This window comes from Phocoena phocoena, chromosome 20 (genome assembly GCF_963924675.1).
Source record: "Phocoena phocoena chromosome 20, mPhoPho1.1, whole genome shotgun sequence".
Taxonomy (NCBI): domain Eukaryota; kingdom Metazoa; phylum Chordata; class Mammalia; order Artiodactyla; family Phocoenidae; genus Phocoena; species Phocoena phocoena.
The window spans coordinates 11264136-11292126 of NC_089238.1; the positions used below are offsets into that span (position 1 = coordinate 11264136).

The 27991-nt window shown below is 56.2% G+C and overlaps 2 protein-coding genes across 3 annotated transcripts; both read right to left on the reverse strand.

The window, feature by feature from the left end:
* Window positions 1-221: 221 nt before the first annotated feature.
* Window positions 222-3289, reverse strand: RABAC1 (Rab acceptor 1). The gene is made up of 5 exons (XM_065898757.1): window positions 3101-3289; window positions 2596-2808; window positions 2247-2344; window positions 552-653; window positions 222-469 (listed from the first exon to the last, which is right to left on the reverse strand). Exons 1-5 carry the CDS (start codon window positions 3154-3156, stop codon window positions 381-383), a joined length of 558 nt encoding a protein of 185 aa, XP_065754829.1. The 5' UTR covers window positions 3157-3289; the 3' UTR covers window positions 222-380.
* A 4671-nt stretch (window positions 3290-7960) lies between these two features.
* On the reverse strand, window positions 7961-27954 carry ATP1A3 (ATPase Na+/K+ transporting subunit alpha 3). Of its 2 annotated transcripts, XM_065898545.1 has the most exons (23): window positions 27943-27954; window positions 23857-23946; window positions 23702-23761; window positions 23356-23559; window positions 21572-21685; window positions 21324-21458; window positions 20660-20777; window positions 20258-20526; window positions 18778-18976; window positions 18591-18700; window positions 18374-18508; window positions 15927-16119; window positions 15459-15634; window positions 15235-15371; window positions 14438-14588; window positions 14149-14317; window positions 11117-11271; window positions 10916-11039; window positions 9996-10141; window positions 9311-9441; window positions 8682-8783; window positions 8323-8414; window positions 7961-7999 (listed from the first exon to the last, which is right to left on the reverse strand). In XM_065898545.1, exons 1-23 carry the CDS (start codon window positions 27946-27948, stop codon window positions 7971-7973), a joined length of 3045 nt encoding a protein of 1014 aa, XP_065754617.1. In that variant the 5' UTR covers window positions 27949-27954; the 3' UTR covers window positions 7961-7970. The 2 variants fall into 2 exon arrangements, with proteins under 2 accessions (XP_065754617.1, XP_065754618.1); XM_065898546.1 differs by lacking the exons at window positions 21572-21685; window positions 27943-27954 and having other exon boundaries at window positions 7971-7999; window positions 23542-23559; window positions 23857-23940.
* Between the last annotated feature and the right edge of the window lie 37 nt (window positions 27955-27991).

Below are 27991 nucleotides of genomic sequence, written 5' to 3' on the forward strand. Positions count from 1 at the left end.
CACCGAATATGGGGGTGGTCTCGGGGGCCCCTGCATACTCTTTTCTCCTCCTTAGAACTTGTCATCACTGGCCGTCCTATCACATCTGTTATCCATCTTGTTTACTGTCCACCACCCTCCTTCCATCATGCCCGTGGCCCACTCGCTCCCCACCTTCTTGGCCTCTGCAGGATCCCAGCATCACCCAGCACAGACCCCCAGAAGACCCTGGGAGAATATTAGCTGAACATCTGTTAACAGTTTTATTTCCAAAATTGGAGTCCCTCCCTGGGCTTGTAATGGGAAGGGGGCCTTTGGCCAGACCTGCAGAGCCGAGCAGGACGGGGGTGAACGGGGACAGGGCAGCTGGCCCGGGAGGCTGGCAGGTCCTTGAAGCCGCCTCACACAGGTTCCATTTGCAGCTCCACGCCGTCCACGGCCTCCACCTGATGGAAGGCGGCGTGGGAGCCGATGACCACGAGGGTGGCTCCTGCAGGAAAACAGGCAGTTCAGGGCCTGGCTGCCTCACCTGACCCCCACTGCCCACAGCGCTACCCAGACCCTGTACTCACCCAGGACCCAGAAGACGGCGGAGCCCGCGCCAGCCAGCCAGAAGAAGGGAAAGGAGACGGTCCCAGCCAGAGCATACTGATGGGCTGGGCTCACCTCTCGGCCTGGGGGCAGACGGCATTGGGGCAGCTGTTCTGATACTCATGCCCTCTCCCAGAGTAACCCCTGATACCCCCCACCCCCACCACCACCAATCTGGTGTCACAAGACACCAGATTGTCCGGGAGCCTCAGGATCTAAACTCCTAGCGCCAAGGGCCTCCAAGTCCATGGGCCCCACCCATGTCTCCAACGTCCCTACCCACTGTCCGTGGGAATACAAGGGGCCTTCCTCAGCCCCCTCGCCACCCTCCAACCCCACTCCTACTAGGAAGCTCCCAGCCTCTCTTTCCCCAGACTACAGCTCTCCTGCTCCAACCTGCACTCCCGTAGACCTAGAGTCTCCAACTGGTGGCCCAAGGGCCAAGTCTGACCCATGGATGTATCTTTTTTTTTTTTTTTTTTTTTTGCGGTACACGGGCCTCTCACTGCTGTGGCCTCTCCCGTTGCGGCGCACAGGCTCCGGATGCGCAGGCTCAGCGGCCGTGGCTCATGGGCCCAGCCGCTCTGCTGGGGCACGAACCCCGGACCGGGGCACGAACCCGTGTCCCCTGCGTCGGCAGGCGGACTCTCAACCACTGCGCCACCAGGGAAGCCCCGGCTGTGGATGTATCTTTTGAGTCTGCATATTACTCCACAAGAACTGGATTTGATTTGTGGCTGACCGAGAAACTGGATGATTGATTTTTCTTTCATTTGTTTTTTTTGGGGGGGGGCGTGTTGTGCGGCATGCGGGATCTTAGTTCCCTGACTAGGGATGGAACCTGGGCCCCCTGCATTGGAAGCTTGGAGTCTTAACTACTGGACCGCCAGGGAAGTCCCTGGATGATTTCACAAAACAATACAGTCAGTCCTCTGTATCCTCGGATGGAAACCCGTGGATCATTGTTCTTCGTCATTTTTTACAAGGGGTGGCAGCAGTGGCTGAAGCCACGTCATGTCTATGCCCCAGGCGCTCCCTCCATGCCCTGGGCTTGCCCGACATGCCCCTCCACCCAGCCCACCTTTGTCATGTACAAAACTGGCAGGCTTCTGAAGGATTCTGTCTTAGCTCTACCTGTTTGTTTGATCCCAATTCCCCCTTATCCCCCCTCCAAACCTTGAGCTTCCCCTATTCGGGAACTCAGGCCCCTCTTTCTTCTCAGTGGTGCTTGGTGCCAGTCTGGGACCACATGAGCCACAGGCCTCAGCTTTCCTCTCTGAGAAGTCCCAAGATTTTTCCACTTCCACCCCAGGAAGCAGGAAAGGGGAGCCCAGCTATAAGCCAGTGTAAGGTCGCCACCTGGTGTCCAATGTGGGTACCTGCAGCTCATGCCTTTGGCAGGAGGTAAGGGAGGAGGGAGAGGGAAGGAGGAGGTTTAAGGGACAGGAGCAGGTGGAGGTGGGTTCTGGGATATCTTCTGGGCTTGGGGAATAGCAATTTGGGGGGCTGAGAGTGGGTGGAAGCATCTGGTGTGTCTGAGACTTTAAGGGATTGAGTTTGGGGGATCTAGTGTAGATCTAGGCTTGGGCAGACTTGGGTTCACAAGGACTTAGGTTTGGAGTCAAAGGCTTGCATTCCAAGAGACCAGGATTTGAGGAGGGCAGGGGATTTCTCACCCATCAGCACAAACTTGGACTGCAACGTGCGCAGATAGAGGATGTAACAGGCGCCAAAGAAGACAGCCAGAGCCACCAGCAGCATGGGGGATGTCGCCCTGGAAGAGGGCAGGGAGGCATGCGTCAGGCAGCTGGGACTGGGCCCGACACGGAGGCCCTGACCTTCTACACTGGCGGATGACAGGCTACGTCCTTGGGGCCGGGGAAGTCTAGGTCACATTTGGTCACACTGAATCCTGGCCAGGCTGATGCGGGAGTAGGGACCAGAACTACCCCATGGGGACGGGGCCTGGCCAGTGAGAGGAGGGGCCGAATGCTGAGGGCGGGGCCGGGCCGGAGAGGCACTCACACACAGTACAGGATGAGGCCCAGGAACACGAACACATAGTTGCTCTGGTAGTACTCCACGTTGCGTACGAGGCGCTGGCACAGCTCGCCCACGTTGCGGGGCCGCGAGAAGCGCCGCTGGTCCACGAAGGAGCCCCAGGGCCGGATGGTCGCACGGCGCCGCTCCAGCCACTCACGGCCCGCGCCGGACGGAATCAGTTTTGGCAGCAGGGTCCTGGTGGGTGCGGGGCCAGGTCAGCGATAGACCGGGATGGAACCCGGACCCTCGAGCAAGAAGAGGACCGAGGGGGGCCGGACTCCGGGGTTCTGGGGAAGATATGGTCCCAGACTCCTGGATCCCCGGGGAGAAAGGGGCTGAGGACCCAGACTCCAGAGTCCTCGAAGAGGACACCAGGGGCCCAGACTCATGTGTCTGGAGGCCGGGATTCCTAGGACCCCAGGGAGGAAGGGGCGGGGGACCAGGACTCCCGGGTCTCGGTCAGGGGGGCTAGATCCAGTTTGCTCACGTGGCGCTCAGCCCTTCCACCTCGGCATCCTTCTGCTGGTCCTTCTCGGCCGCCATGTCTGTGCTATGAGGGAAAGAACCGCTGTAACGAACCCAGGGCCCTGCACACTCCGCGGGACCCGCCCGAGCCTGGCCTCACCCAGCGGAGCGGGAGCGGACGTGGCGCCGGTCTGGAGCCTCTGTGGGCGGTTGTTTTGCCGCCGAGCATTGTGGGAGTTGTAGTCCCCATGATGTCGGAGAGAGTGGGCGCCATGATGGTGGTATGGCTCGCGAAACACCTTGGGAGATGTAGTCGCGTAAAGTGACGCCTCTGGGCATTGTGGGAAAGGTGGGTTGTCTGGAGTCAGGGCGTTATGCGAGCTCTAAAGTCAGAAGCCGGAGCTCTAAAGGCAGAAAACGTTGTGTACTCCCCTGTGCAGGGTACGATGGTGGCCGTGTAGAGCTGTCATTCTGACTCTAGAAGGTATAGAAGAAAACACTTGCTGAAACACGCAGATGTTCTGACTCAGAAGATCTAGGGTGAGACTATTCATTTGCATTTCTAACAAGTTTCTAGGTGATGTTGATGCTTCTGGTCCATGGCCCACATTTTGAATAGCGAGACTGTAGAGAATTTGTGGGAATCTATTTCTTCCTTCTTCAAGAGGCTAGTGATGGGGCCATGGTTGCTGGAGGGGGGTGCATCTAAGGTAGGGGGCAAAGCTCCCCCCACAACCCTTGGGCTCCCAAGGATGAATGGGTTAGGGTTAGGGACCTAGGGATGCCCCTGCTTTGGATAGGACGGAGGGAAGTGGGGGAAAGGAAAGGGTTGAGTTTTTTTTCATTTTATTTTCTTCTAGTTTTATTGAAGGGGTGAGAATTTTTAAAAGACGGAGTTGCTATAACGAAAAGAGCTGGGATTCTGGGGTCAGAAGTCAAAATTCAGGCTGTGTTGACCTCATCACCTCCCTGAACCTCGGTGTCCTCAACTGGACAGTGAAGATCCTGGTGGTACTGTTACCAAGTCCAAGCTCGCTCTGCTCGCCGCAGGACAGGCCAATAAATCAGGAGATGAGGTGTTGAGGCAAGGAATAGCGACTTTATTTGGAAAGCCTGCAGACTGAGAAGATGGCGGACTAGTGTCTCAAAAAGACCATCTGACTGGGGTCTGGATGCCAGTTTCTTTTATAGAACAGAGAAGGGGAGGAGGTGAGGAAGTGAAGTAAAAAGGCCGTAAGTCTTGCAGATATCTCCTGGAATGGCCAGCCTCAGGGAGGGGATGTGTTAATTTCTTCTTTCTTGCAGCCATTCACAGGTGGACAGGGTCAGGATGTTTCCCTGAACAAAGGCACTTTGGTTTAACATTCAAGCAGAGGGGCAGGGTTCCCTATAGACAGTATCCTTTTAGTGAACAAAAGCAAATGAGAAGCAAAGGTTAAAGTAAACGAAACAGATCCGACCTGTAGTCCGATTTTGTCCCTGTAATTGTACCACACTCATGGGGTTGAGATGGAGTTGAATGGTCCATGTAAAGTGCTTGAAAGAGTCTTGATATTTTATAACTGCTCAATAAATGGTAGTCCATGTTATTGCCACTACATTATCATGACTGTTATGATTATTTCTAGAGTTCAGTCTTCTCAAACTTAGCAGTAACTTACTAGGGGCTGCTGGCCCCTTGGATGTCCCAAAGAGTGGCTGGCATCTGAGACATGGACCTTTCTTTCCCCTAGCTCTCACAGCCATAGTTCTCTCAGTCTTTGCCCCTGCCCCTGAGTGAGTTGTGGGAAAGAAGGGTGCACCAGCATGCCTCAAGAATTGTGTGTGGAAGTATTGGGAAGCCTGGGATCCCTTACACAGACTGAGGACCTCATTTTCCAAGGTTGGGTGGAGCTGAAGGAGAATACTCACCTGGGAGATCCAGGTGACTCTTAACTCCAACTCTGTCTTCCAAGGATCACATTCCTTTTGGGTTTGGGCTTTGAGGCCTGCTGGAGGGCATCCCCACAAGGTGGGGAAGATGACCCTCTCGAAGGGGATGGTGTAGCGATAGGAGGGAGGCCACCTGTGTGCGCGTGGCAGGGGGGTCCCAAGCTGAAACCGAATGAGCCGTACTTTGAAGATCAGGTTGGCTAGTTACCATTCACTTCCTCTTTGTCAGCCCCAGGCTTTTAGTAGAAGTTTGTTCAGGTTTCCCACTTGGGTCGAGCTGGGCTTCAGGAAATCAAGGGGAGGCAGGCTGTGAGTCCACAGTTAGCCCAGAGCATTAATGGGGTAGCACCACCTGAGTTCAAAGTGATGGGAGCAGCAGGGGTAACCAGAAGAGCCCCCAGGAGGAAGATGAATCTTGGGGAGCAGAGAGTTGGAAGCAGAGATCCAGCTGCCTTCTTCCAGGGCCGACCTGGGGAAATTGGGGTTTGACTTTTGTTATGAGGGCTTTGGGGCTTCCTCATAGGAACACGAATAAAAGTGATTTCACTCATAACCCGCCAGTACGTGCTCTGAGCAGAAGACGTAACAGGCAAAGTCCTGGAGGTGTCAAAAGGCATGGGCCATGGATGGTGGAGTCCAGAGGCAAGGACACTGTTGGAGAGGAACCCTCTGAGTGGGGCAGGACGGGAACTTTGAATCAGGGGATTCTGAGGGGTCTTGGTGTAGGGGCAATGTGGGGGAGGAGCCCCTTGAAACAGAGATTGTGGGAGGAGGGGCCCTAAGATGGAGATACTGTGAGAGATGGGAAGATCCATGAGACAGGGGGATGAGGGGAGACTGGGGGAGAAGGGACCTGTGGCAAGTGGGCCCTGAATTAGGGGGATGGTGGGAGATAAGGGGGTGCCTGAAAAGATTATGAGAGATGGGCCCTGGCCCTGTCGTCCCTCCACCTGAGGCCTCCTTCCTGCCTCTTGGACCCCTGGAGGTAGTGGAGCTGGGAGGGTAGGAGGACATTAGCACAGGACATTAGCACAGAAACCTGGGTTATTTTTCTGCTGTGTGACCTCAAGGAAGTCCCTGCCCTCTCTGGGCCTCAGATTGCCCACCTGTCTATGGGAGTGTTTCTTACCTGTACCTGATGAATAGTTTCTCTGGCCTCCCCAGGGGAGGTCCGGGCTCACGTAACCCTTACCGGACTGGGCTCTGCCCTGGGCATCACAGGCGTTTCTGGCACACATGGCCGCTGCCTTCTGACTGCCTTGCCCCTCAGATTCAGGCACTCCTCCTCAGCATCGCCTTGTGCAGTGGGCATGTGCACACACTCACACTCAGGTGGACTCTCAGCATCCCGACCACCCAGACACCTGTGCTGGGAGGCAGGCAGGCCCGGGACCAGCCCAGGCCTTCCTCTCACTCCAATCTCTGGGCTGTGTTAGAAAGGCTGCCTTGAGGGAAGTGGTAGAGCTGCCCAACCAGAAGGGCTAAAATTCAAAAGACTGACAATAGCAAGTGTTGACGCGGATGTGGAGCAACTGTAACTTTGATACACTGCTGGAATGCTGATGACACAAGAGCTTTGGAAGGGGTGTGGCTATTTCTATTAAAGATAAACACTGTCTATCCCCTAATCAGCAATTCCATTCCTAGGCATGTACCCAACAGAGATGCACACATGTGTCATCAGAGGATATTACTAGAATGTGCCTCTTCCTAGAGGCTTCCAAAGTGTAAACAGCAAATGTCCATCAACAAGAAAATGGATCAACAAATCGTGTAATAGTCACACAGTGGAAAACTCCGCAGCAATGAAGAAGAGCAGGCTACTGATACATGGAACACTGTGGATGACTCTCATAGACATGGTGTGGAGGACAGGAAGCCAGACACATGAGACAGCATGCTGTAAGACTGCATTTCTACAAAGTCCAAGAATTGGTACAACTAAACGATGGTGACAGAAAGCAGTTCAGCAGTTACCTCTGGAGGGGGGCTGACTGGAAAAGGGGCACGAGAGAACTTTATGGCTAGTGGCTACATGGAAGTAATTTTTTAAATCATTTAGCTGTGTCCTTGAGACTTGTGCACGTCACTATATGAAAGTTTATCTCAACGAAAAGAGAGAGAAGAGCATAGTGACTTAGAGCTTGGACAGCCTAGGTTCAAATCCCAGATTTGTCACCTCTCAGCTGCGTGACCTTGGGCAGGTCACTTTCTCTCTCTGTGCCTTGTGAGGATTGAGTGAGCTAACACACGTAGAGTGCTTAGGAGAGGACAGCACAGGGTGGGAGTTCAATGAACCATTAGCATCATCGCCTCCCCGGGTACCTCTCCAATATGAGAGGATCCAGAGTCTGATTCCCTTCCTCTCCCCTGTTCTGATCCCATGATCCCATCTCCTGGCGAATTCAAGGTGCTCTCACTCTAACCCTTGTGGGGCTACAACTCCATGATTTGATGACTTTGAGATTCCATGACTCCCAAGCTCATGCCAGGCTAAATTCCTGGGGTTCTGTGAATCACCCAGCCACGGGTGCCAGCACAGGGAACACCGTCCTGCCCACACCCCGGGTCCACAAAGCAAGCAAGACACACACACGCGGCTTCTCTGTCCCCACTGATATATTTGATAATTGTCCAGAACCAGAGACGGCGTCAGCCAGGGGGTGAGGGGGAGTAAAAAAGAGCCCAGGGAGGGGGCTGGGTGGCAGGGATGAGGAGAGGGAGAGGAACAGACACACAAGAGAGAGGAGAGAGGCAGAGGGCGGGGCGGGGCGGGGCGGGGGCGGGGAGAGAAGCCAGCCAGAGGGGGAAGAGGGGGAGGGAGGCGGGAGATAACTTGAGGGGGCGGGGCCCATGGGAGAGAGGGCCCCTCCCCCCAGAATACAAAATGAGGGGGACCGGAGTGGGCTGTCCTGGGCTTGAGGGGCAGGGTAGAGACGGGTGATGTGGTGGGGTTGAGGTCAGTAGTAGGTTTCCTTCTCCACCCAACCTGGAGAGACAAAGGAGGAAAGAAACAGAGACGAGAGGGAGACGGGCACGGAGAGAAGCACAAGCAGAGACGGACAGACAGACAGCGGCACAGAAAGAAACCAAAAGGGGCAGAGACACAGGGAAAGACACAGAAAGGAGGAGGCCCAGAGAGCCAGGAAGAGAGAAGAGTGGCAAAGAGGTGGAGAGACGACGCAGGAGGGAGGGGTTGGGGGGAAACAGAGAGTGAGGTTAGTATCAGTCACACAGCGCTCTCTCGCCTCCCCTTCCAGCTGCCCCGTCCCGTCCCCCCAGCCTCCCCCCTGTACCCAGTTAGCCCCTCACCCCCGGGGTTCCTGCGCAGGATGAGTTTGCGGATTTCGTCATAGACGAAGATGAGAAAACTGTAGGGGAAGGCACAGAACCACCAGCTGGGCCTGCGGAGACGAAAGAGCAGGAGGGCGTCAGTGTGAGGCGGAGACGGGGCTGGGGGCTGGTCGGACACACACAGGCAGGGTCCCAGAGGACAGGCTGGGCGCACTGGGAAAATGCTCCCCTGGTCCTTCGTGCCCAAGGTGAGGGGTGCCCGGGCCATGGCTGTGGGCTGGGGTCTGCACAGCGCCCCCCTGTGAGGGCGTCCCGCAGGGAAGGCCCCCCGGAGGATCCCGGAGCAGGTGGTACATGGCAGGGGAGGGGGCACTCACTTGAGAGGGTACATGCGAAGGGCCACATCCATGCCGGGGCAGTAGGACAGGAAGGCAGCCAGGGCTGTCTCCTCAAACAACCCGAAGATCAGGATCTTGTTCCTGGAGGCACAGGCAGGGCTGGACCCCGAGAACTCGAGCAGGCACCCCCATCCCACCGAGACAGAGGCTCTGCCAAGGGCAGGTGCACAGAGACAGACAGGGAGACACACAGAGATAGAGACCGAAAGAGGCAGAGAGGCACAGACGGGTCCAGGGAGATGGTGACACTGAAGTATAATGACAGAGACAGTGACACACAGGCAGGGGTATGAAAAGACAGCCGGGAATTCCCTGGCGGTCCAGTGGTTAGGACTCTGTGCTTCCACTGCAGGGTTCCATCTCTGGTGGGGGAACTAAGATCCCATATGCCGTGCGGCCAAAGAAAAAGATAAAGCAGATCTGGAGAGGGACCAGGGACACCCCAGCAGTGTGCACACACACGTATGGAGAGAGAGAGACAGACAGACAGAGAATCCAAGATAGATGTGACCACTGGAGAGAAAATCAACTCAGAGGCAAAACTGAAACAGACAGACAGACAGACACGGGGTGGGATGGAGAGCAAGCCCGGCGCCCGCAGCCCTCACTTCATGCCCTGCTGGAAGACGGAGTTCCTCCTGGTCTTGCAGATGATCAGGTCAGCCCACTGCACCACCACTATGCTCACAAAGAAGGCCGTGTGGCACGTGAACTCCACCACTTTCCTCTGCTCATAGGTCTGCAAGGGCGATGACGCGGGTGCCAGTCGGCGGTCAGTGTGGCCGCAGCCCCAGGCCCCACCCTGGGCCCATGTGCTCCTTGTCTGCGCCCCTGCGTAGGGCCCCAGGGCAAAGCGGGGACTCTGTACAGATGGGATCCCCTAAGGGGCGTGCCTTCCCTCTGTAGTTCAGAGCCCCACGGGAAGAGTCAGGAAATGTACAAGGAATTAGAGAGGGTAATGGTGACCTCAGTTGTGGACCAGAGATCCTGGGGGCCTCCTGAGGGGACTCCAGCTGGGCTTTGAAGGCACAGACAGAGATGGGGAATCGGGCAGCAAAGGCGTCTCGCCTGGTGGGGCAGACAGCATGGCCGGCGGCCAGGACCACGATGGGCTGGGCCAAGAGCGCCAAGAGGCCCCTTGTGTCCAGCGAGGATGCTGCCCCTGGGGCAGAGGGACCATCGTAGGAAGCTGCCCCTGCATGGTTGGGACGGCTCGCCCCAGCCCAGGATGCTGTGGGCAGGGACCCCGCCTGGGAGGTCCCAGGCCATGCTGTGGGACCCAGCCCTACGCACCCACTGCTGCCCATAACTGTCCTCCAGGTCGTTGACGGTGCGGTCATCCCAGTTCAGCCGGATGCCCACCAGGTTGCCAGGCAAGAAGCCATTTTCTGCCAGGATCACAAAGTAGGAGAAAAAGCCACCAAGAGCCTGGATCATTCCTGAGGGAGGAGAGAAGGGAGATGAGAAGAGGCTCAGGTGGGGCAGGCAGCCAGCCCAGGGCACCTCTGAGGCCCCTTGAGACCCACACTGCGAGGGTGGTGAGCTACCCGGTCCTCTTGCCTGACATCATCCGGGGCTGAGCTCCCAGAGGGCCATCTGAGGGTGCCACCTGGTGGTGAGCCCCTGAGATGGGCCCCTTGGAGCAGGAACCTTGGAGACGGGGTTCTCCTGAGGGGAGAACCTGGAGGCTCCCTCCCACCTGCGCCAGGCCACCTGGACATCAGGAAACCCCTGAGGACCCCCTAGGCAGGAATGACCTCCCTAGGCCTCTGACCACCGCCACCAAGCCTCTGCTTCCTGGGACACTCCCAGCAACAGGGCGCTCAGCACCTGTAAGACTGCACACCTCACCTCCAGCAAAGATGGAGAAGGCAGGAGGGCGTGGGGCTCACTCCTGCCCTCAGAGAGCTCACAGGCTGACTGGTCCTTCCCATCATGGTGGCGGGTGGAGCAGGGGAGTGGCCATCCTGGGGCCAGCCCTGATCTGCCACTCAGTATCCCACGTGCTCCCCGGGTGCAGCCCCGGGCCTTTCCTCCACCTGTGCCAGCCCCACCTTGGTGACCACCGCCCCTCTGTAAGTCACTCCTTCCAAACCTCCAGCACCAGGTCCTACTTTTCACTCCACTCATTTGGCACAAGGTTTCTGAGCACCCACGGTGGGCCAGGCACCAGGCACCCAGCCATGAGCGAGGCAGGGCCCGCAGGTCCTCACCGATCTGCCCGTAGGCCATACTGATGAGCCTCTCATTGACCAGCTTGTCAGTGCGCGGGTTCCTGGGCTGTCTCTTCATGATGTCACTCTCAGCGGCCTCGTACGCCAGCGAGATGGCAGGGACCTGGGCAGGAGAGGCCGGTAAGTCGGGGATGGGGGGGACCCTACCCTCCCGGAGCCTGGGGGTGGCCGGGGCCTCACCATGTCAGTGCCCAGGTCAATGCAGAGGATGGTGATGGTGCCCAGAGGCAGTGGGATGTTGGCCATGATGAACAGCAGGAAGGGCGTGATCTCGGGGATGTTGCTGGTCAGGGTGTAGGCGATGGACTTCTTCAGGTTGTCGAAGATCAGGCGGCCTGTTGGCAGGGGCAGGCTCAGACCTCGGCACCCACACCAGGGCACCCTAGTCCCTCTGCCCCTTCCCTGCCCAGTCCATGCATCCTTTCTAATCCATTCCCCCCACCGCCTGCCTTTCCATACAGATGCCCAACCATGTTGCCCCTGTTCAAACATTCTCAAAATACAACCACTTCGGAAGACTGCTTGGTAGCTTCTTTTCTTTTTTTTCTTTTTTTGGCCACACAGTGTGGCTAGCGGGATCTTAGTTCCCCAACCGGGGATCAAACCAGCGCCCTTGGCAGTGAAAGCATGGAGTCCTAACCACTGGACCACCAGGGAATTCCCAGTAGTTTCTGTTAAAAGTTAAACATCCCTGCCTTATTGACCCAGCAATCCTCACCTTAGGTTTATATGCAAGAGAAATGAGTGTTTATGTCCACCAAAAAGTAAGTACAAGAATGTTCGCCATGGCATTAGTTATAATAGCCCCAAACCAGAACTGACCCGCTGGCCATCAGTGGGTGAGTGGATAAGTAAACTGTGGTCTGTCCATACAAAGGAATACCACCCGGCGAGAAAAAGGAACGAGCTACTGACACCCCCAACTCCATGGATGAATCTCACTGATGTTATTGTTGAGTGAAAAAAAGCCAGACACAGAAGCATTCATATCACATGATTCCATTTGGAAGAGGCTGGAAACGAATCCATGGTGCTGAAAGTCAGGACAGTGGTTATTTCTGGGAGGGGGGATATAGACCGGAGGGGACCTGACAGAACCCTAACGGGAGGCTGGAAACGTTCTCTATCTTGATGGGGGTCCGGTGGTTGTGTGGGTGCGTGCGTGCGTAAGAAGTCACGGAGCTGCCTGACTTTGTGTGAAAGCCATATCCCAATAAAGATTCAATCAGTACAGTGTGTATAAAGTAAAAAGAAACTAAAGATGAACCCAGCCAGCCCCTCCCTCCACCTTCCCCCGTGTGCTGATGAGCAACAAGGTGTGTCATTAAGAAGGCACGGAAGGGCTTCTCTGGTGGCGCGGTGTTTGAGAGTCCGCCTGCCGATGCAGGGGACACGGGTTCGTGCCCCGGTCCGGGCAGATCCCACATGCCGCGGAGTGGCTAGGCCCGTGAGCCATGGCCGCTGAGCCTGCACGTCCAGAGCCTGTGCTCCACAACGGTAGAGGCCACAACAGTGAGAGGCCCGTGTACCGCAAAAAAAAAAAAAAAAAAAAAACAAGGCACAGAGGACTTCCCTGGAGGTCCAGTGGTTAGGACTCCACACTTCCACTGCAGGGGGCGCGGGTTCAATCCCTGGTCAGGGAACTCAGATCCCGCAAACTGCGCGGGGTGGCCAAAAAATAAATAAATAGGAAGGACCCCATCTATCCTAGCACCCTGCTGGTTTTCTTCTTAGCACTTGTCACAATATGTAATTATGTTTGTTATGTTACAATTTGTTTGTTAACTTGCAGAAGGCTGTCTCTCCCAGCTCCTTGAGGGCAAGGACCCACGTCTGCTCTGCTCACAGCTGTATCTCCAGCCCCTGGCACCATACACAAGGTAAGGAGCCCAATAAATGTCTGGGCGGCGTGAACGCCTCCATGAGTGTGTGCTCTGCAGGTGCATGGAGGATGTCTTGGGGATGAGAAAGGGTTAACCATGTGTCCTCTGGGCCACAGGAGACAAGGGATAAGGGCGTTGAACCTGACACTGTAGGCTCAGCTTTTACCGTCTGAATTCTCTCTTATCAGGAGTTATTTTTTTACACTGGGGACATTTCAAGTAGGAGAGAGAGACTGGAAGAAAATGCATGAACAGTGATTATTTCTGGATGGTAAGATTATGGGTGATTCCAATTTGCTTCTTAATGCTTTTCTACATTTTCTATAATGATCATGAATTATTCTGATAATTAGAATAAAACGGAATGGGAACAAGCCCCATCTGTGGCCGCATCCAGGCCGGTCAGGAGGTGATGCCCAGCAGCCCCACCTGAGACCTTGAGGCCTTGCCTCTGTCTGCAACTCCCTTCGCTGGCACTTCTCTACGTGAAAATTCCCACATGGCCCTAGAGACTTGGCACAGGCGATCCCTGTCCACTTGGGGAGGCTTCCTTGGCCCCTGACTCCAGGCTGGGTGAGGGGCCTCTTCAGGGCTCCCTCAGGACCCTCTGCTTCCCTGAGGTTGTACTTATGAGTATTTTTTTTTTGCGGTACGTGGGCCTCTCACTGTTGTGGCCTCTCCCATCGCGGAGCACAGGCTCCGGACGCACAGGGTCAGCGGCCATGGCTCACGGGCCCAGCCTCTCCGCGGCATGTGGGATCCTCCGGGACCGGGGCACGAACCTGTGTCCCCTGCATTGGCAGGCGGACTCTCAACCACTGCGCCACCAGGGAAGCCCCTGTGAGTATTTTTTTTAAAGACTTTTTGGATGTGGACCATTTTTAAAGTCCTTATTGAATTTGTTACAATATTGCTTCTGTTTTCTGTTTTGGTTATTTGGCCCTGAGGCATGTGGGGTCCCAGCCCCCAACCAGGGATCGAACCCGCACCCCACGCATTGAAAGGCGAAGTCTTAACCACTGGACTGCCAGGGAAATCCCTATGAGTATTGTTTTTTAATGCTTCCGAATGTGCCTTGCCCACCAGACTGGGCCTGTGCTGGGCGACACCGGGACCCAGAAGTGCGTTGGCTGAGTCCTGCCCCCAGGGAGCCCCCAACTCCTCAGGGGAAGAAAACCGAAAAGGACAAGCTCAGGCTCTGCCGGGGGCCTGGTGGGATTCTGTGGTCTCCTGCCGTGCATCTGCTGCAGCCCTGGCCTGTTCCCTCCCCCTTCTCGGGCTTCATGCAGGGACCCCAGTCTCCAGGGCCACCTGGGCCAACTCACTCACCCTCCTCCACACCCGTGACAATGGAGGCAAAGTTGTCATCCAGCAGAATCATGTCTGCTGCCTGTTTGGAGACGTCAGAGCCGGCAATGCCCATGGCCACCCCGATGTCAGCCTTCTTCAGGGCGGGGGAGTCGTTCACGCCGTCCCCAGTCACAGCCACGATGGCTCCCTGGAGGGAGAGAAGGTGAGGATGACGCCCAGAGGCCTGGCCCCAAACCCTCTTCTCATCGAGGACCCCGGAGTCCAGAACCCCGGCCCCCTCCTCCGAGGGACCCCAGCCCGAGCCCACCTGTCTCTGACAGCCCTCCACAATGATGAGCTTCTGCTGGGGGGAAGTGCGGGCGAAGACGATCTCAGTGTGGTTCTGCAGGATCTCGTCGATTTGCTCAGAGGTGAAGTCCTTGAGGTCGGTACCATGGATCACACAGGCCTTGGCATCCCTGGGAAGAGCAGAGAGTGTTCAGGACGTGTGGGGCAGTGACACCTGTTGGACAGACTCACAGACAGGAGAGACAGAGGACCAGGCTCTGATAGAGGGACAAGGGCTCTGGGGATCAGAGATGAAGGGAAACAGGGGAGGAGGGAGCTGCAGTAGGAAGGATAGAGGGCAGACCTCAGGAAGAACCTTGGGACACTGGACTTAGAGGAACAGAGATATGCAGGCAACTAGGAAATAGAGAGACGCAGAGAGACATGAGCGTGGGAAAGCTAAGTAAGTCAGAACAGAGATGAGAGACACAGAGAGAGACAAAGACATAAAAGAGAGATGGGAAGAGAGAATGACAGACACAGAAATAAGGGGTCTCACAGAATCCTCTCAGATGTGAATTACTAGCAGCCCATTTTAGAGAGGAGGAAACTGAGGCACAGAGAGGCTAAGTGACTTGCCCAAGGTCACACAGCTCCTGTGTGGCAAAGCTGGGATGCGAACCTACCCCTTGCTAACCCCATGCAGCGGTAACACCAGGCTGCCCATCCTCACGATGGTAGAGGAACAGGACCCAGATGCTGAGTCAACAGAGGAGGCCCAGGAGGAGGGGGACCCGCAGTCCCAGAGGGACCTAAGCTGGGCAGGGCGGGGCTCACCGGGGGTTGACCTGGCTGACGGGAATGTTGAGCCGGGCGGCGATGTCCTCCACAGTCTCGTTGCCCTCGGAGATGATGCCCACACCCTTGGCAATGGCCTTTGCCGTGATGGGGTGATCGCCGGTGACCATGATGACCTGCGGGCATCATACGCAAACACGGTCCAGCCTCACCGCTGGCCGCTGCGGCCCTGGCCCTGCCTCCCCGGCTGCCCTGGGCCACACCTTGATGCCTGCGCTGCGGCACTTGCCCACCGCGTCAGGGACGGCTGCCCGGGGAGGGTCGATCATGGACATGAGGCCCACGAAGCAGAGGTTGTCGGTGGTGAAGTTCACATCGTCACAGTCGAAGGCAAAGCCCTTAGGGAACTGCTCCTCGGGCAAGTAGTAATGGCAGAAACCTGGTGCAGGGAGAGGGGCACAGGGGCTCCAGCCTCGGTCCTCCCTGCCTCCTGCCTGTAGCTCCCAGTCCCAGCAGTCAGGCTCCCTAGTTGGCCAGACAGTCAGTCAACACCCATTTCTGACAGACGCCTTCCTGTCTCATTCATTCATTCATTCATTCATTCATGGTGCATTCTGGGAGGCCCTATTCTGAGCCAGGCTCTGGGCAGCCTCACATCCCTCCTTACCCTCAAGGGGCCCCCAGAGCTGGCCCAGCCCCTGCCCCAACTTGGCTCCACCCTTGGTGCGCACCAAGCACGCGCTCGCCCAGGCCCCCGAGCTCAAGGTAGGCATTCTGGAAAGCCTCCTTCATCTCCTCGTCCAGCGGCTGCTCCTTGCCCTGCAGCAGGATGGTGGCGCACCGGTCCAGGATGCGTTCAGGGGCGCCCTTCATCACCAGCAGGTACCGGTTGTCATTGGGGTCCTCGGTCTCGTGGATGGAGAGCTGTGGACAGAGCAGAAGGCGGCCACGCCTGAGCCTCACAGGGAGGGACCCGGAGGCTGCCCTGCACCCAGCTGGGGAAGAGGACCCCCCCTGCCGCCCTGTCCAGAGCCACGGGTGCCAGGACAGACCACCGCCAGGCTCCCCCAGAGGGCACTCCCAAATCTCTCTACCCGAGAGATGTTCATCTGTTTCTCAGGCTCTCTCACAGAGACCTCTGCTCATCCCTGCCCGTTTCTGTCTCTCGGTCTTGCAGATATTTCTTCCCCTCTGTGTCTCTCTCACAGAAATCTCAGGGGTCCTTAGGATACGTGCTTCTCTCTCTGGCTTGCCCGACAACCTCTCATCCCGCATCTGACCCATCACCGAATCTGGTCAGCTCACCTCTGAAGTACCCGGATTCTGACCTCTTCTCACCTCCCCTGCCCTCCCATCCAGCTACCACCGTCTCTCATGAAATATCACAGCAGCCTCCACACTGAGTCCCTGTTTCTGCCCTCCCCTCCCCATAATATTTCCTCCCCATGGCAGCCAGAAGGAGCCTTTAAAATATGAGAGTCACGGGACTTCCCTGGTGACCCGGCAGCTAAGACTCTGTGCTCCCAATGCAGGGGGCCTGGGTTCGATCCCTGATCAGGGAACTAGATCCCACATGCTGCAACTAAGAGTTCGCATGCCGCAACTAAAGATCTCTCACGAGGCAACGAAGATCCTGTGTGCCGCAGCTAAGACCCGGCACAGCCAAATAAATAAATATTTTTTTTAAAAAAATGAGAGTCAGTGAAAAATGGTGCAGCCACTTTGGAAAACAGTCTCTGGCAGTCCCCCGAAAGGTTCAACAGAGTTACCACATAAGCCAGCAGTTCCCAGATATATACCCAAGAGACATGCAAATGATGTCCACACAAAAACTTGGAGGCGAATGTTCATAGCAGCATCATTTATAGTAGCCAAAGGGTGCAAATAACCCAAATGTCCATTGACAGGTGAATGGATACACAAAATGTGGTCTATCCATTCAATGCAAAATTATTCAGCCATAAAAAAGAACGAAGCACTGATATATGCCACAACATGGAGGAACCTTGAAAACACTATGCTAAGTGAAAGAAGCCAGACATCAAAAAACACATACTGTATGATTCTGTTGCTTAGGGCTCGGGGGGACAGGGGGAGGTAGGGGGATAAAGCTGAGGATGTGAGGTTGCTTTTTGAGGTGATGGAAATGCTCTAAAACTGACTGGGTAGGGACTTCCCTGGTGGTCCAGTGGGTAAGACTCTGAGCTCCCAATGCAGGGGGCCCGGGTCCGATCCCTGGTCAGGACACTAGATCCCACATGCATGCCTCATGGGCACACAGCAACTAAAGATCCCGCATGCTGCAACTAAGACCCGGCGCAGCCAAAATAAATGAATAAGTAAATAAATATTTTTTTAAAACCTGACTGGGCAGATGACAGCACGTATCGGTGAATATACTAAAACTATTGAATTATGCACATTAAGTGGGTGAGCTATGGTGTGTGAACTGTATCTCTCAATAAAGCAGTTTTTAAAAATGTGAGTCAGGTCCCATCTTGCCTCTGCTCGGTGGCTCATGTCCCCCTGAGGGTCACACCCAAGTCATGTCCACAAGGCCCTACGGGACCTGACCCAGCACCCACTGCCCTCCCCTCCCACCACGTTTCCTGGCTCAACGTTCCCTGGCTATTCAGTACATCGACACACTCCTTCATCAAGACCTTTGTACATGCTGTGCCCGCTGCCCCCAGCCGCCTGCAGGGCTCCCTCGCTCAGCATGGTGACTGGCGGACGTATTCCAAATTTCCTAATGTCCTCATGCCTTTGTCATTGTCTGTCTCCTGGCACTAGAGCGTAAGTTCCGTGAGAGGAGGGACTTCACTGCCGTCTGTGTCCACAGCACCTAACACAAGTGCCTCTGACACGTAGTTGCTGCTCAAAAACCTATTTGTTGAATGGATGAATGAGATCTCTGGCGGGTTCCCACTCTGCTGCAGGAAGATCTTTACTCCCCTGCTGCCCACTCCAACAGAGACATTGCTCTCACTCCCGGGTCTGTGTTCCTCTCCCCACTGGGTGGATACTCTTGGACTTATTTTACAGATGGGGAAACCAAGGCTCTGGGAAAGTTAATAACTTGCCCAAAGCAGGAGGGCAGCGGGGCAGAGCTGACTGCTTTTCGGGCGTCGTAGAGAAAGTGAGATCCAGGCCGACTCTCCTGGAGAGCCTAGGGTACCTGGTATTTGTTGGTGGAGTTGAAGGGGATCTCAGCCACTTTCTTATTACGTTCGCGCATCAGCTTCACGGAGCCGGAGGACAACTCGATGCACTTGAGCAGGGCAGACTCGGAGGCATCCCCGGCCACATCCCTCTGTGGGGAGAGAGGGCTGTCAGAGCAGAGTAGCGCGGGGTGGGCAGGGGCCAAGCTGAGGCGAGCGGGAGGCCAGACCCACCTTGAGCACAGGGATGTTGTCCTGACCCCCCTTGAAGACAGCACGGTTGCAGAGTCCAGCAATGTGAGACAGGGCCACCCAGGTGTGCGAGCTCTTGTCAAATGAAGTCCCTGAAAAAGGTACGAGTCACGGCTGGGGGGTGTCCGGGAGCCAGGCCCCCTCGGTCTTGCCTGGGCCCCACCCTCACCTGACTGGTCCTCAGTGGTGTCGGCCTCGTGGATCTGGTTGTCGAACCACATGTGGGCGACCGTCATGCGGTTCTGAGTGAGGGTCCCTGTCTTGTCCGAGCAGATGGTGGATGTGGAGCCCAGGGTCTCTACAGCCTCTAGGTTTTTCACAAGGCAGTTCTTCCGAGCCATGCGCTTGGCGGTCAGGGTCAGACACACCTGGAATGTATGCAAGGGCAGGGGAGTTACAGGTAGAGTCAGGCGGTGCAGTTGGGCCAGCAACACAACTGCCAACAACCCAACTGCCCAGCCCAGAGAGAATCCTGGGCAAAGAATGGGGTGTCGCCCAGCCACTCCACCCAAGGTATAGACCCACAAACATGGGCTCAGAAGCACCCCAAAGAAATATACTAGAATGTTCATAGCAGCAACATGGTAGTCCCAAACTGAAAACAACCCAAATGTCCACTAACAGCAGTGGGGACAAATAAATTGGGGAATAAAAGGTGGGAATACTATACAGCGGTGAAAAAGAACAAGCAACCACTGCCTACAACTGCATGGGTGAAATTCAAAAACACAGTGTTCAGCGAAAAATGAGCCAGAAACAAGAGCTCCTGCTGAATGACTCCACTGATGTGAAGCACAAAAGCTACGCTGTTTGAAGCCAGTCTATCCTAGGGGTAACCCTGGGGTTGGAGGGGCGGGGCTGAACAGGTCTTGAGGGGGCTTCTGGGGAACTAGATCTGGGTGCAGCTGACCTGGGGTGTGTTTAGTTGCCTCCAGCCCATCAGGCAGTACCTTCATATGTGCAACTCTTGTTTGTATAGTGGAGGTCAATAAAAGGCCTTTGACTTAGAGTAGCTTTGAATATGCTAATATGGAAAACTTTGCAGGATCTATTAAGTAAAAGCATCAAGGAACAGAATAGTATTCCTAGGATGGTCCCTTCTGTGTACCCTGAAAACAATTACTACACACGTGGCAATATGCCCACCGTTGCCGGGAACAGGGCAGAGAGCCTGCTTCTGGAGGGGGGCTGACGGCTGGGCAGTGGGTCGGGACTGTTATTCTATTTTTTAACTATTTTAATGTATTCTTTAGGCTTTTTACCATGAGGTTGTGCTTCTTAATTTTGTAAGTTAACTTCAAAAACGATAGGGCTGTTAGCCCTTTCTGACTGGCAGTGTTTCTCAAGATTCTTTGTTGGTTGTTTTTTTTTTTCGGGGTTGGGGGGCCATGCCTCTCAGCTTGTGGGATCTTAGTTCTCCACCAGGTATTGAACCCGGGGGCCCTCAGCAGTGAAAGCGCGGAGTCCTAACCACTGGACCGCCAGGGGATTCCCTGTTGGTTTGTTTTGTCAATGAGGCCCTCTGAGCCCCAGGACCCTCCTCATTCAACATCTGGCAGGCTTGGCCCTTGATGTCCAAGGTGCAATCAAGATTGTTGCCATCGGGCCCCAGCCCCCTCCTCCCTCAGACCCGAGGGTCCGGGCCTTACAGTAACAGTGGCCAGCAGGCCCTCTGGGACATTGGCCACGATGATGCCGATGAGGAAGATGACAGCCTCGAGCCAGGTGTATCCGAGAATGAGGGAGAGGATGAAGAAGGAGACGCCCAGGAAGACAGCCACGCCAGTGATGAGCTGGATAAAGTGCTCGATCTCAATGGCGATGGGCGTCTTGCCCACCTCCAGCCCGGAAGCCAGAGTGGCGATGCGGCCCATGACAGTGCGGTCACCCGTGGCCACCACCACGCCCCGAGCTGTGCCTGTGGGGTCAGAGGGGACTGGGCTGAGATTCAGCGAGCTTCAGAGGGACCCCGAGCCCCTGAGGCACGTCCATCTATCTGGACGAGCCCGGCCCCACCTGGGTGCCCGAACCGCCCCTCCCCACTGCCTCACCTTCCACACAGTTGGTGGAAAAGAAGGTAATGTTCCGAGTCTCCAAGGGGTTGTCGTGAGTGCAGTCGGGGGAGCGGGTCTGGGGCTCTGATTCACCCGTGAGGGAAGAGTTATCCACCTGGGGACACAGGAGACAGGTGTCAACCCCGGGCCTGGGGTCAAGGGGCATTTGTCCAGAGGAGATTTCAAGATTTTTGTTTGTTCGTTTGTTTTGTTAACGAGGCTGAAGGCTGTGTCCCTGGAAGTCACAGCTAGAAGTCTGGGTGCCTGTGTCTGGGAGGACAGAGGTTGGGCTCTTGAAGCTGGGGAGGGTACATGGCTTCTTGCCAAGGCCTAAGTTCCTGGAGGTCAGAGGTACTGGATCTGAGGGAGGAGGGGGCCTGGACTGCAGGGTCCTGGGGGAGGAGGGGCCGGGGGCCTGGACTCCTGGGTCTGAGGGAGGAGGGGGCTGGGACCTGGACTCCCGGGTCCTGGGGGAGGAGGGGGCCGGGGGCCTGGACTCCTGGGTCTGAGGGAGGAGGGGTCTGGGGGCCTGGACTCCTGGGTCTGAAGGAGGAGGGGGCTGGGGCCTGGACTCCCGGGTCCCGGGGGAGGAAGGGCTGGGGGCCTGGACTCCTGGGCCACTCCAGGAAGGGCAGAGCTGGGCCCCAGGCCCCTGGCCCACCTTGCAGCCGTGGGCTGAGATGATGCGCAGGTCGGCTGGGACTCGGTCTCCGCCCTTGATCTCCACCAGATCCCCGACCACCACCTCCTCAGCATTTACCTGCATCTTCTCACCTTCCCGGATCACCAGGGCTTGCTGGGGGGAGAATGGAGAAGAGTCACCTCCCTGACTCCCTCTACCTGGGGTCACTGGGCATAGCCTTGCCCACCTGTTCACCTCCATCTGGCCCCTTCCTGGGTACCCCTCACCTGGGGAACCATGTTCTTGAAGGATTCCATGATCTTGGAGCTCTTGGCTTCCTGGTAGTAGGAGAAGCAGCCGGTGATGATGACCACAGCCGCCAGCACGATGCCCAGGTACAGCTGTGGGGAGATGCAGGGTCACAGCCCGCCCTGGAGCAACTCCCCACCACCCCCATCCCGAGGTTTGTGGAACCTGGGAAGAGAGCTTTGAGTCATTGGGGGTCTGTATTTGTATGTCTGACCTCAGGTTGTATCCATTTGAGGGTTTGAGAGACACAGTCTCTGTCTGCCTGTCCACGTTTGAGTCCCTCTTTCTTTCTTTCTTTTTTTTAAATGTTTGTTGTTTATATATTTATTTATCTATCTATTTATTTGTTTATGTATTGGCTGTTCCCCGACCAGGGATCGAACCCAGGCCCTCGGCAGTGAAAGCACGGAGTCCTAACCACTGGACCGCCAGGGAATTCCCGAGTCCCTCTTTTTTTTTGCGGTACGCGGGCCTCTCACTGTTGTGGCCTCTCCCATTGCGGAGCACAGGCTCCGGACGCACAGACTCAGCGGCCATGGCTCACGGGCCCAGCTGCTCCGTGGCATATGGGATCCTCCTAGACCGGGGCACGAACCAGTGTCCCCTGCATCGGCAGGCGGACTCTCAACCACTGCGCCACCAGGGAAGCTCCATGAGTCCCTCTTTCTGAACATAGGTGTGTTTGAGCCTCTGAGTCTGTCCATCTCTCTATTTTGTGGGTTTGTCTGTCTTTCTGCCTGTGTCAGAGAATCTGAGTGTGTGCTATTCTCTGTCCATGTGTCTGTCTGTTAAAGTCAATGTGTCTGTCTGCCTGCATGCCTGGCTTTAAATGTACGGGACTGTTTGTGTTTGAGTCTCTGTATGTGGATCTCTGTCTCTGTCTCTCTCTGTTGGTCTGCGTAGGTCTGAGACTCTGAGTCTGTCTGTTTGCCTGTTTAGGGTTAATTTCTGAGAATACTGTCTGTACTTGATCCTCACATCTGTCTGTCTGTCACCAGGTAATGCCTGAAACTCTGTGTGTGTTTGATTTCCTATGTCTGTCTATCAGTAAATGTCTGTGTCTGTCTGTGCCTATGTGTCTGAACTAGGTGGCCGTGTTTGAATCTGTGTACAAGTGTGACTGTCTGCACTGACTCTCTGCACTGTTGTATATATGTGCATGTGTGCATGTGTGTGTGTGTGCGAGGATCTCCATGTAGTCAGAATGTGGGTCTGTGCTTATGGGCATTGTGTCTGTTGAGACTGTGTGTGTCCCATGTGTTGAGAGGATGGGACAGATCAGCAGGTGCTTCTGCCTGGGTCTCCATGTGAGCCCACTCACCGTTTGAGCATCTTTCAGGCCATGACCATCTGCTGGTGTCTATCCTCAAGGCCGCTGAGGTCACACAGCTTTGGGATGGACCCCCAACTCACACTTCTTACTGTGTGACCTTGGGCAAGTTACTTGGCCTTTTTTTTGGGGGGGTGGGTCAAGCCATGAAGCTTGTGGAATCTTAGTTCCCTGGCCAGGGATCAAACCCGTGCCCACTGCAGTGGAAGCATGGAGTCCTAACCACTGGACCACCAGCGAAGTCCCATACTTCACCTTTCTGAGTCCCAGTTTTCCTCATAGCTTCTCTGGTTCTCTCACTGGGTGATTGTGAGAGTTAGATGAGAAAAAGTTGGAGGCTGGGCTTTGGAAAGTCTAAAGGGAGAAGTGGGGTGTGCATATGTGTCCCTACACGTATGAGCCCTTGGGCACGGCAGGGTGGAGGGCACTCACGTTGTCGCCAGAAGGATCATCCTCGGTGCCTGCCTGGATGCCGTAGGCCAGGAAGCAGAGGATGGCCCCGATCCACAGCAGGATTGAGAAGCCCCCAAATAGCTGGCGGCAGAACTTGACCCACTCTGGGGTGGTGGGCGGTGGCGTGAGCGCGTTAGGCCCATCGCGGGCCAGGATCTCCTGGGCTTTGCTGTGGGTCAGACCCTAGGGGACACAAGACTCACACAGAACCCTCCTGGAGTAACCCTGGCACCCCCGACACTTCCCGAGTGCCCCCAGGCACCCAAGGGTCACAGCTTCCCATCCCCTCCTCCCTCGGACACTTCTCCCTCCGGTCCGGCCCCACCTGCACACAGTCGGTGTTGTACTTCCGGCAGACCTCTTCCACTGACATCTTGTGCTCTGTCTGAGGAACAGGAGTTTGGGGGGATCGGGTGAGTGAGGAGGCCGGGCAGGGGCAGGTGGGGCCTGCTCTGGGTGGGTACAGAGGGTGGGACTTACCATAGCCACCTCCTTTTTGAGGTCATCCAGGTCCCGGCGGTCTTTGGTGCCCTTGCTCTTCTTGGGCGAGCCCTTGTCATCTTTCTTGTCCTGCGAGGTGGCGACACGATAGCTGTCAGAGCCACCAGACTGCGGGCGAGAAGGGGTTACAAGGGGACACCAGCCCTGCGTCTGTGCAGCTGTGTCTCTGGGCAGGGGCTGGCTCTGGGGGCTCAGTCTGTCTCTGCCCTGCGGCTCTGGGTATCTCTCAGAAGTCTCACCTCTTCCTACTGGTCTCTCCGTCTCTGGCTCCACGTATCTCTGGGTCTCTGTCCCTGAGAGTCTCCATCTGGGTCTGTCTGTGCCTCTCTCTCTCTCTCTGTAGGTCTCTCCCCTTCAGTCTCCATGTGTCTTTTTATCTCTCTGTGTCTTTTTCTCCCTCTCCCTGGGCACTTAGTCTGTCTCTTGCTAGGTCTGTCTGTCTCTCGCTACGTCTGTCTCTCTCTCTTGATCCATCTCTCCAGGTCTCTGTTTGTGCCTCTCTGTCTTATTCTGTTTTGTCTCTGTCTCCTTGTACCTCTTTATCTATCCTTCTCTTCATGTGTGTCTATCTCTGTCTCTCTGTGGCTGTTTCTCTGATCTCTCTCTCCCTCATCACTTCATATTGTCTGTCTCTCTCTCTCTCTCTCTCTGTCTCTGTCTCTGAGTCTCTGTGTGTGTCTCTCTTTGATTTTGATCTCTCTCTGATCTCTGGCTCTTTATGTTTTCCATCTCATACAAAATCTGTTTCTATCTCTTGAACTCTCTCTCCCTGAGTCTGGCTGAGTCTGTCTCTCTGGGTTCTCTCTGGGTTCCTATCTCTTTCCCAGTTGGTGTGCAGGGATCTCAGACTGTCTCTAGGTGTCCGTATTTTCTGTCTGTATCTTTCTCCATCCTTATCTCTGCTTCTCTCTGATTTCATCTCTCAAGGTACCTCCTTTTCTGTAATGCTTGGTGTGTCTCTCCGTAACTGTCTCTACTGTTTCAACCATCTTGTCTATCTCTCACGATCTCGCTCTGCCATCTTCCTCTCTATCCCTGCATCTCTCCTTCTCCGAGTCCATCTCGGCATCTCTGTCCTTCCAGTTGAAGGTCTCCCCATATATCACTCTCCCTGTCTTTTCTGCCTGACTCTTTTTCTGGGCCTCTCTCCCCAACTCCATGGATGTCTCTGTCTCTCAAAGGACCCAGCAAATCTTGGGAGACCCCACAGGCCTGGCAGGAAGGGGGAGGAAAGGGCACTCCAGGTGTTAGTCACAGCTGGGACCAACGCCTGGGAGGCAGCCTACTGTGCACAGGGATGGTGGCCTGGCTGGACATGCAGCCAGTCCTGAGGGCCTTGACTGACAAGCTGTGGGCCTAGACTCTTTCCTGGGTGCTGGTGGGAGCCATGGATAGGTTTGGACAAGGGGTTGGCATGGTTAGGCCTCTGGAGGACAGACTAGGAGCTGGCTGGGATTTGGGGTGCAGAACAGCAAGAGGCAAAAGCCCTCGGGCTTGACTTGAACTGGATGTAGCGTGAGGGGGAGTGACTGAAGTTCCAGTTTGGGGACCTGGGCTGATGGGGAAGGAAGTGTCCTTGGAGGCTGGCAGGAGGGGTGGGGTGAGGCCAGGTGCTGGTAGAGGAGCGCTGACAGATCCTAAGGGTCCAGGGCCAAGCTGGGATCCCAGGCTCAGTACAGCTCAGCGCTAATCCCCTTGTGACCTTGTAGAGAGTTGAGCTGCCTGCTGTCTGCCCCCGGGGAGGCTGAGCCTGGGAGGCTACTGCAGCCTGGAGGCCTGGGAGCCTGGGTTTCAGGGATGGGAAGGAGGCTTGGCCCTGGGCCAGCCCTGCAGCAGCACTGCGTCTGACATGGAACATGGAGGCTTGGGGGACAGGGAGGACACTCCTCCACCCCCAGCTTCAGGAGGGGTCTCAGACTCCACAGAGGGGTAGACCCAAGGATGGAGAGAGTGGAGATATAAGGTCATGGGCACAAGTTAGAGAAATAAGAGGAAGGCAGGAGAGGAAAGAGATGGAGGCCTGGAAGGCAGGAGAGGAGAAGTTGGGAAGAAAACCAGCTGCCCACCCCTGAAACCTCAGGGAAGGCTGGGGAGCTGATGCTTGGCCCCTATGAGGCCTGGGGGTGGCTTCCTGGACACCTGGGTCTGAGGGAGGAGGGGCCAGGGGCCTGGATCCTGGGGCTGAGGAGGGAGGGACTGGGATACCCCAGTCCCTGGCAGACAAGCCTTGGCTCCTCCTTGCCCTTGCCATGACCAGACTCCCTTGGGGGCGGGCTTCCATCTGTTAGAGGGGGAGCCGAGGCTTTCCCAGTCAAGGCAGGAGGCCCAGATGGGCGCACTGCAGGGCGGGAGCACCTCTGAGGGTGGGGGACACGCCTGCCTCGCTGCAGCCCGCCTCTGCGGCTCCTCGCCATTTTCCATGCTGTCCGCCTCCCCTGACACCTGCCCAGCTCACGCAGCCTCTGCCCCTCAGCCTGCCTCTCCCTCCCCCTTTCAAGGTGTCTGAGGCCTCATCTCAGCGTCTCTCCCTCGACCTCCCCTTTTGCCCTCTGTCCCCTCTTCCTATCATTCAGGCTGCCTCTGGTTGTCTCTGGATAGGAAATGTCTGTCCTTGGGTCTCCTGATCTCAGCCTCAGTTTCTCTCTTTGTTTCTCCTTGTCTATGTCCCACTCATGTCTCTCTTCATCTTTCTATGTCTCTCTGCCTGTGTCCATCTCTTTGTCTCTATGTCTCTTTTTCTCTGTCTCTTTCAGAGCATCTCTCTCAGTCTGCCCATTTCTCTCTGCTTTCCATGTCTCTGCCTCCCATGTCTAAAGAGCCTCACTTCTCCTCCTGTTCTCACGTCTTTTCCTAAGACCCTCTCGCTCCTTTTTTCTCTAAGGCACTTAGCCCCAGTCCTCTCCTCCAATCTGCCCTCGGCTTCCCCTCCATTTCCACTTACCTGGAAGCCATCACTGACTCCCACCTCCCCCTTCTCTCTCCCAGTCTCCTCCCCACCCAGTTCTTCTCTCCTTCTCCCCTCGCCCACCCCAAGCCACAGATCTGCAGCCCCATTCCCCAGCTCCATCCCTGGGCCCATCAGCCTTCATCCGCCATCTTTCTCTTCATCCTTCATACTCCCTCTCCATTAGCCTCTCCCATCCCGACCCTCTCTCTCTCTCTCCATCCCATCCATCCCAGCCCACCCGCCTCCTAGCCCCCCATGGCCCCGCCCGACACGCAGGGAGAAATCCAGGGCTGCAGCGGGGGTCAGGTGGTTAGCCAGGGGAGGAGGCAGCATCTGCTGGAGAGACTCACAGACAGACAAGGACACACGGACACGGAGGAAAGGGCATAGCCAGGCATGCACAACCCCACCCCCCATACACACACGTACACATTTGCATACATACACCCTCAGCCAGGCTCTCAGTCTCCCCGCCATGACTCTCCTGCTCCCCCCAGCCCCTGTGTCTGCTCCCCCAGATTAGGAGCTAGACACACACTGCAGCCCCAGGCCACTCCGCATTGCGGAGCACCCCCATCCAGGCCTGGAAGGAGAAAGAGAGGTCATCTGGTGTTCATCCCATAGTCTGGACCTGTCCCCGCCTGGCCAGGGAAGCAGACGGGCTTCAACGCCCCCAGACACAAACACCAGCTTTCAGACACACCCAGACACGGTTACAGACACAAACCCGGGCCACACAATCGCAGGCGGACGGTGCTGCAGGGCCTGACAGAACCAGGAGCACACACACGCACACATGCACACGCACACATACGGTTGAGCAGGCAACCGCACCAGGTCAGGCAGAGGTGCTGAGGGCGGGTCCGTGCCCCGCGGGCCCCGCACACAAAGGACACACCAACATGCGCCACAGACCCCAGCCAAGCCAGGCGGCCCCGCGCACACACTCAACCAGAGACACAACCACACGGACGGGCTGGGTCAGCCGGCTCACAGGTTCCTGAACCCGGGTACCGGAGAGCAGGGGTCCCAGAGTTCCCGGCCCCCGCAGACACCCAATCTCACAGGACCCACAATGTCACACACACACGCATCGCTCGGCCGGCCCGAGCACCTACCCCCATCTTGGCGGCTCCGGGGGACAGGGGCAGGCGGGCGGGGCAGGGG

Coding starts and splice junctions, on each gene's coding strand:
- RABAC1 (XM_065898757.1), bottom strand. CDS start 3,156: ATGGCGGCCGAGAAGGACCAGCAGAAGGATGCCGAGGTGGAAGGGCTG. Junction 654..2,246: donor GTCCAAGTTTGTGCTGATGG/GTGAGAAATCCC, acceptor GTCTGCCCCCAG/GCCGAGAGGTGAGCCCAGCC. Junction 470..551: donor CGCCGTCTTCTGGGTCCTGG/GTGAGTACAGGG, acceptor GTTTTCCTGCAG/GAGCCACCCTCGTGGTCATC.
- ATP1A3 (XM_065898545.1), bottom strand. Junction 16,120..18,373: donor ACTCCACCAACAAATACCAG/GTACCCTAGGCT, acceptor CTCTGTCCACAG/CTCTCCATCCACGAGACCGA. Junction 14,318..14,437: donor TGGAGGGCTGTCAGAGACAG/GTGGGCTCGGGC, acceptor CTCTCCCTCCAG/GGAGCCATCGTGGCTGTGAC.